Below are 8391 nucleotides of genomic sequence, written 5' to 3'. Positions count from 1 at the left end.
AATTTTTTTTTTACAAATTTTTTAAATGCTGCAGAATCGGCTCGTACTCTTAAAGAATCACGTGTCATCGATTGATGAAAAATAAAACTTTTTTCTTTGGCAATTGCAGCCCAACTTTTATCACCGTGCTTGGCAATTCCCTTCAACAATTGTTAATCTTCTTCAATTGTAAATTTAATGTTTTTTGCCTGCCTTTTCGGTTGCACCTTTTGCTTAAGATTTTTGATTGGAGAATTGTTAAGAGGAATACTTGGGACATATCTTCATCAGAGTCGACAGTGAGAAGTGTTACGGTGTCTTGCGTTATCTGAAAAGATGGGCCAGCTTGATCATTCAGCGACGTGTTTCTTGATAAGTGTGCAAGGTCTTCAAATATTTTTGATACTGTCTCTTGCTGATTTTTACGTGCTGAACCGCTCATTTTCTCCATACACCTTCTTCCCTCTGTTGCAACTATTCTTGATTGCTTCTTCTTGTAATGTACCTTTGCAACCTCTGAGCTGTGTTTTTGATCTTCCGAAATGATTTCTTGTTCTGAACGAGATAGCCTGTCAGCACTTGCATTTTCTACAATCTGCCTATATCGGGTGTGATGTACAATCAGTGCCATAATATATTGGCACTTTTGGCTAATTTTTTGAAAATTGAAACTCGAGCGAGAATGTCAATTTCAGGCCTTCAACTTGATTTCATCGATTATTTCGATGTGGGAGGGATTTATTGGTTTCTAGGCTATATTTCAAGCCCCACTGGACCATTTTTGAACTTTTAGATCCTCAGATCCTAAGGTCCTAAGTCTTAAGTCTAGCGTTAAAACTCAGAGTTAGAACTCTACCCTTCGAACCTACTCTAGAGCACTTACAAATCGATTGTAGTTTCAAAACACCCCGATGATTTTCCCTTTTGTGCCAAGTATTTTGTCACTTATTGTATGTACTTTCCGATGGCTTGATGTACCAATATTGTCATTGCACTAGTTAAAGATTGATATTGAGTACCTGCCGTCGATACAAGAAGATAGTCACTAGTTGGTTTCATCAGCGGTCTTATAAAGTCGACATAGGTGTCAAGTATTGTAAATATTTCTTTTGTTAGAATGAGCGTATCAAAGAGATACTTCCCTGTGGTCGATGAATCCATCCGCTTGTTTTGCCTTTGCAATCATTGGTAAAGTTAGAAACTTAAAGGTCATTGGCCTGCTACATTTAACACATAAGAAAAGATACGTGGTAACAAAACGAATACAAAATGTCAACTCATGCTTATTTGGTAACGGTGCTTGTGCTTTACATTTATCCACATTCCTCTTAAAGTTTGTTATATGAAAAGGGAAAACCTCTTCCATCACAGGAAAAAATTTTCGATTTCCAAGGTTCAAAATTTCAAGTTTTCTTAGTTAGAAAAAAGATAAAATCCAATGGAAAATCCAACCTGGAAATGTGGGACATTGTCCAAGGTTGGAAATTTTGCATTTTCCATGGCTTGGAATTTTCAAAAATCCAGGTTGAAAAAAGCCAAAATCTAAATTTAACAAGGTTGGAATTTTCAAGAATCCAGTTGGAAAAAAGCCAAAATCCAAATTTAACAAGGTTTGAATTTTCAAAAATCCAGGAAAAAAGCCAAAATCCAAACCAAACAAGGTTGGAACTTTCGAAAATTCAGTTGGAAAAAAGCTAAAATCCAAGCTAAACAAGGTTGCACGGCGATCTTTGCGTGGAACTTTAATGCGAAAGTGAAAGTGTTCTGCAAAATACTAAATTCAAATATTTCGAATTCCCGGTTTTCATTCACCTGTACATAGTTAGTGGCGGAGTTATATCTTCTACACACAGTATTCTTTGTGTTCAAAACAAAATGGCGATGGAGATCGAACGTAATGAAATGCTGAAATTTTTTGAAGACACATTTCGGGTCACACAAAAAGCAATTTCCGAAAGATTGAACAGCAATAATTCAATCAAAACAAATGCTGCCAATCCATACGACCGAACAGTAGAGTTACAAAAGATACATGTTTTGACATTAAAAAAGTACTTTAGTTCTATTCAATTTTTACATGGTGGTGCTGTCATTGATGCTTCTGAGGGTGACAATGTCAATGGTGTAGAAGATGACAGACAAAATAATTCAAAGAAGAACAAATGCGAATTACATTATACGATACAGACACTTGTTGAACTGCAAAAGCTGTTCCCCATGGAATCAATATTAAAACATCATCATTCAGACGATCTCACCTTAATTACCCAATGGTTGAAAGTTGTTGCTGAGATGAGTGTTATTTTTTTAGATAAAACTCGTGGGACCTTTGATGAAGGTTATTTGGTTATTCCGCTTGTTAAATTGAATAAATCAGAGATGTTAGTTTTTTTCCCAAGCAATGGGCTTGATGCCAATGATGAGATTCCTAGCTGGGTTAGAGATAAAACTCTAGGAAATTACTAATTCGATCTGATCCATCCATCTTAAAGAAGACATCTGGTATCGGTACTGTCACATTGTCAGTTAAAGATGGTAATGAAGGACTTATTTTACGAAGTCAACCCATTTTACCTGGTGATTTTTTAAAAGTGCGTAGTGAGTATTATCAAATCATTGGATTATTCCAAGCTTATGATCAGCCTATGTACAATTCTGTAAAGTTCACAAAGAATATCAAAAGAAATAAAAATAATGCTAATTATGACATCCTCCACCAGCCTTATCTCAAAGGCAATGTAGCAAAGTTATCATGTAAAGCCTTCACCGTGGCGTAACTATTGATTTTAGCAAACTTGATGAAATCAACTGTGGTACATTAAACATTGGATTTAAGAATGCAACCTTTAATTTGTTGGGATTTCTAACACACGATGTTGCTGTTTGATTTTTTCTTGTTTTGATCTTCTTGAATTGCACGCTGTGGGATGTGGGATTTGTTTACGAATTTATTTTGCCATCATGTGAAGCTTACACAGTACATAAAAAACTGAAAATCACCATGATTTATGTATTTTTGTTGCTACAAAGCAACTGAATTTATTTTGACGGTTCATGATTTAGAGTGCGTGGCAACGTCTTATGAACAAACGACAGCTTATTGAGCGCTTTTTTTGTTTATGGCATGTTATAGCTTTTTGTTTCTCTTGTTCACTTAAGATTTACATATTTTTTTCAGATCTTATATTGTTCATAAACCTCCCCTACTAGTGTATCACTTATCTAAAATTTATCTTTATCTTTTTATCTTTATCATTATTTTTTGCTTGAGTTTTAAATCTAAGTAGTCTTTTTTACTCTCTGGTCTCTAATTGATGCCCTGTTAATTCATATTCCAAATCCCCCTGTTCGAAGCAAGATTTTCAAAACTTGTTCATTTTGTCTAGATTCTTCTATAGCCCCATTTTCAAGCAATTTTAAGGAAAAAGGCAAAAGCTAACAAAAATGCCAAATTTGATTTGTTGGAAATAACTCAATTTGGGAATTTATTATTTGTTTTTACATAAACCTGTTTGAACACTACTATGATAAAAACTGGAAAAAAATCTGATTTCTTGACTAAGAATCTGGGACTTTTTCTGGGATCATTTGGCCATTTTCCTTTGGTATACCAAGAAAAGATGGCAAATGTGTTTTTAGAAATGGCCCCAGAAAAATGCTAGCTGCTCTCGCTGAATAACTGATTCCTTTTCTACATTTCATCTTTCAGATACCTGGAGTTATGATCTTTTTTTTGTTGATATGGGGTAATCAGATTCTCAGTACGGAAATCAGATTCTTTACCAGTTCTACAATTTTATAGTTTTTTTTCATTTTAAGCTTAGATTAGTTATTCTTTTTACTCAAATTATTTTGGAGGCCTGATGAAAACACTTTTTGATAAGGCTTAGCATGACAATGAAAATTAAAAGGGGCTCTTCCAGAAAAAAAATTGTATATGGTGGTGGAGGATGCAACAGTCTTCATTGATTTAAGTCCCAGCCAAAATGACTATCGGCCCCCTGGACCAGGAGATTTACCCCCGAACAAGCATCAGTTGATCCCCTGGACAACCAAAATTACCCCCGGACAGAGCAAATTTATCCCTCCCCCAACAAGGTCAATTTCGATAATTTCTTTGCTACCGCCTGGACAATATATCCTCCACCCCCCATGTACGGTTATTTTTTGGAAGAGCCCAAGGAGGATTTTTCATATGCAAGTTACGAGTTGCATTTAGAACCACGAGTTGCGAGTTACTTTTTACGAGTTACGAGTTACGAGTTGCATTTTAACAAAATAAAATCGCGAGTTGCGAGTTACGAGTTGCATCTTAACACACAAAATTCGCGAGTTGCAAATTAAAAGTGCGAGTTGCAAATTGAAAGTGCGAGTTGCATATTAAAAGTGCGAGCTGCAAATTAAAAGTTCGAGTTGCAAATTAAAATCAAGTCTGATATTGAAATCTTAAATAGTAACAGCACAAAAAAAAGCTAAACCTAAGGCAAAGCATGGAAAACTCAGCCAAGCTGTTTACGTTTTGTGACTAAAGTTGTGAAATCACACATTTTTTCGCTCATTTTTGTATATAAAAAAAACAGAGCATTACATAACTTTAAGTTTTGAATGAAAGTGCGCGTGTTTCTTCCTATCGAGAAACATCTTCAATGTTGCTTTTAATAACGTGGACGTTACCTGTCATTTTCAAGACAAAGTGACACTTTTTGACAAAATTATTGACAGGCTACTTAAGTGTGATACCTTCAAGCTTTATTACACCAAATATTTTAATTGTACAGAATGAGATGCCTTTGATATAAATAGATAAATATTGTCAAGAGGCAAACTTTGGGAAGGTCAGTTTTAGAGATACAATTCTAATCAATTATTCTATTGTCCTTATGTTGATAAAATCACTTATTTTTATGAAATAATGATCTGATGGTCAAATATAAAGCTTCTTTAAGCAATCCCAGCAAAGGTTTTGTCCCCGGGGGTGGGGGGGGGTACTATCCTTGCCGACCGACGGGGATGCTCCGCTGAGGTTCCAAAATATGACTCTACATGGGAATCGTTTTTTCAAAAATTTTGCCGAAATTTGCGAAAAGAGTGACCCTGACTGGAACTGAAAATCCAAAATTTTCTACTTTTCCCCAAAATTTTTCGGAAAAGGCACACTACGAAGGACTGATTTGGGGTTTTGTCACTTATAAATTTCATGCTGATAACACAAAAGGATAGAAATCGACAACCTATTCAAGCTGCAATAGCTTTCAAATGGCTGTTCTACAATCATGTTAAAAATTTATTGAGAATTTAGCTTATTTCCTTGTTTTTCCAAATTTGGAGTTCGGGCGAGATTTTGGGCCATCTCTTAAATTTAATCGGATATTTCAACTTGGCACGGGTTTGTAGATTTCCAGGCTATATTCTGAGCCGTATTGGACCATTTTTGAACTTTTGGATCCTCAGATCCTAAAGTCTTAAACCTAGCGTTAAAACTCAGAGTTAAAACTCTATCCTTCCAACCTAACTTAGAGCACTTCCAAATCGTTTTTTTCTAAAATATTACGACCATGATTGTACACGTTTTGCATGTGATCTTATAATTACTGTAGGTGAAACAACCCCTTAGAGCCATCATTCTCAGCCTGTTACCTTGTTACCCCCTATTACCCCGTGTTACCCTTCTTAGTAACAAAGCATCCAAACCTATTACCCCCGCCCGGGAGCACTTTTCTCTATAGTTCTTTACACTCATGCAATGTAAATACTTTTTGTACATTTTTTTTCTTTCTCCACCAAATATTTGCTCTTCTTATGTATAGTAGTGAGGAGCAATAATCATTTGATCATTTAAAAAATATCTTTCCTTTTATCAATAGAAATTTTGACTCTTACTGACTTTTTAATTTGTAACACGCACTTTTAATTTGCAACTCGCACTTTTAATATGCAACTCGCACTTTTAATTTGCAACTCGCACTTTCAACTTGCAACTCGTGGTTCTAAATGCAACTCGTAACTCGTAACTCGTAACTCGTAACTCGCAACTCGTATATTATCATATCACATCCCAAGGATAAAGTTTTAATTATTTTTGCTGTCAGCATTACTCCCGCAAATATTTTGAACTCCGGTTCCCACCCCTTTGAAGCAGCCTCGTTAGTGTAGTTTCTGAATTTCTGAATTCATTGTTTTGACGTACAATCTCCTGACCCCTCACGCTTCCATAGACTGTCCCCATGCCGTAACCCCCCTCTGGCTGTGTGCAAAGTATGTTATACAAAGTATTTAAAGCTTACTTTTGCCTAAAAATTACGTTTAAAAAACTTGTCCTCAGCTGCAGCTACCATATTTTTGTGAAGATGAAAATTTGAGTTATTCGTTCAATTTTATTTTATTTTTTAACTTAATCTTATGGTTGATTGAAATTTGATTGACGTTTTTGCTTATGTTAATTTGAAATTTCCCGCTGTTTTGTAATTTCCCTCCTAGCTTTTGTAATTTCCCTTCTAGCTTTTGTAATTTTCCCGCGCTTAAATTCGAACCTTTTAAAATCGAACGTTTAAATTTCGAACGTTTCAAAAACAATTCGAAAGTTTTGTTGACAACAGAAAAGTATTTTCATAAAATAAAAAAACTGCTACAGTATGGCTGCCAGTACTTCTTCTTCAAGATTTAATTTGCTATCAAACGAAGATCTGGAAAGTTTGTCCACAGCAGCTGAAAATAAAAACATAAATAAAAGTACAAACAATTGGATACGTGTTTATAAGCAATGGGCAAATGTACGCAAAACATGTCAAAATCTCGAAGACTTTGTCGATGCTAAAAGTCTTGATGGAACATTAGCCCAATTTTATGCTGAAATAACCAAGCAAAATGGTGATGAATATGAGCCTGATAGTTTACGCGTAATGCAAAGCTCGCTTCATCGTTACCTTGTGGAAAAGGGGTCTACAATAAACATTTTAAAGGACCAATCCTTATCTAAAAGTCGAAAGATACTTGAGGGTAAAGCAAGAATTCTGAGAGGAGCGGGAAAAGGCAAGAAGAGGAATGCCAGCAGTGCGTTGGATCCTGATGAAGAAGAACTCTTATGGTCAGTGGGAAAACTTGGTGATAATTCTGCAATTTCGCTGGTGAGAACGATGTGGTTCGTTTGTTCTGAACATTTTGGTCTACGAGGCTGTCAGGAACATTGTACTATGCGGGTTGAAGATTTTATTTTTAAGAAAGACAAAAATGGTTGTGATTTTGTTGAATTTATAGAGGATCCAACAAAAACAAGACAAAGTGGATTAAAACCAATTCAACGAAAAACAAATCCAATGTACGCTATTGGTGGAGAAAGATGCCCTGTCCGTTTATTAAGATTATATTTATCAAAACGCCCTGAATCGATTCAAGAAAGTGGTAGGTTTTATTTAACACCAAAGATATCTTTTAATCCTAATGATGATGTTTGGTTTATGCAAATACCAATGGGAAAAAACACAATCTCAGGAATCATGAAAGCACTGACCTCAAGAACAAAACTTGAAAACTGGAAGAAAAAGTTTACCAACCACAGTATCCGAAAAACGACGGTGAAAAAGTTGAAGGCAGCAAACATACCAGAGTCGTCTATAATCAAAGTTACAGGCCATACTACAACGAAAGTAATAAGCAGATATGATCCTGGAGATGAGAATGAATTTCGTTCGATGTCGAATGCTTTAAATGCTCCATCCACTGGACAAAACATTCAAAACAATAATCCAGTTTACCAATCTGCATTCCAGTCTTCATTTGTACAAAATGTGCAAACATCAGAAAATGTTTTCCATGGATGTACAGTTAATTTCAACACGGTTCATCAGAATGTCATCAAACGTAAATGTAAACGTGTTGTAATCGAAAGTGACTCTTCACAATCTCAGGACTGAATTGATCACACTTAAAACTATGGACTGTTCTGGACTGTTCCCACTTTATTTAATGCTTATAGTTTAGTTTTTACACTATCTTTTGTTACATTGCAAGTTGTAGTAGAATCATAATTTAATTAATTAAGAGTTAAAAATAATTTCAATCTGAACCATAAGATTAACCAGGAATCACATGTTTACTTTCGTGAAATTCTGGATAAATTCCCCTTGGTCTAATTTTGAAATTTTTGAAATTTCAAAATTGACCTCGGAATCAAAGTCGCCTGAGCTAAATTTTTGGAGTATTTTTTATCTTACATTTTTTAGAGTTTACAAGATTTTTTTCATAGTTTTATTATTTCCAAAAGAGCTATGTTTTGTTTATATTTATTTATGTATGGAGTAAGAAACAGAAAACAGAAACTTTTTATTATACCTACATTTTATTTTATGTATATTATATAAAACAGAAAAGAGACTTTATATGTATTTTATTTATCAAGAATCAACAAATTTGTCG

The 8391-nt window shown here is 34.8% G+C and overlaps 1 protein-coding gene across 1 annotated transcript; it reads left to right on the top strand.

Moving 5' to 3' along the window:
- Window positions 1–6611: 6611 nt before the first annotated feature.
- On the top strand, window positions 6612–7889 carry LOC136808749 (uncharacterized protein KIAA1958-like). The gene has a single exon (XM_067065287.1). It carries the CDS (start codon window positions 6612–6614, stop codon window positions 7887–7889), a length of 1278 nt encoding a protein of 425 aa, XP_066921388.1.
- Window positions 7890–8391: the final 502 nt, after the last annotated feature.

This window comes from Clytia hemisphaerica, unplaced genomic scaffold, assembly GCF_902728285.1.
Source record: "Clytia hemisphaerica strain Z4C2 unplaced genomic scaffold, Clytia hemisphaerica genome assembly, whole genome shotgun sequence".
Classification (NCBI taxonomy): Eukaryota; Metazoa; Cnidaria; class Hydrozoa; order Leptothecata; family Clytiidae; genus Clytia; species Clytia hemisphaerica.
The sequence above is the reverse complement of the archived record's forward strand: the minus strand, read 5'-3'. Positions and strand labels throughout refer to the sequence as shown.

Excerpts from the sequence above, each read along its gene's own strand:
- LOC136808749 (XM_067065287.1), top strand. The coding sequence starts at position 6,612 with ATGGCTGCCAGTACTTCTTCTTCAAGATTTAATTTGCTATCAAACGAA.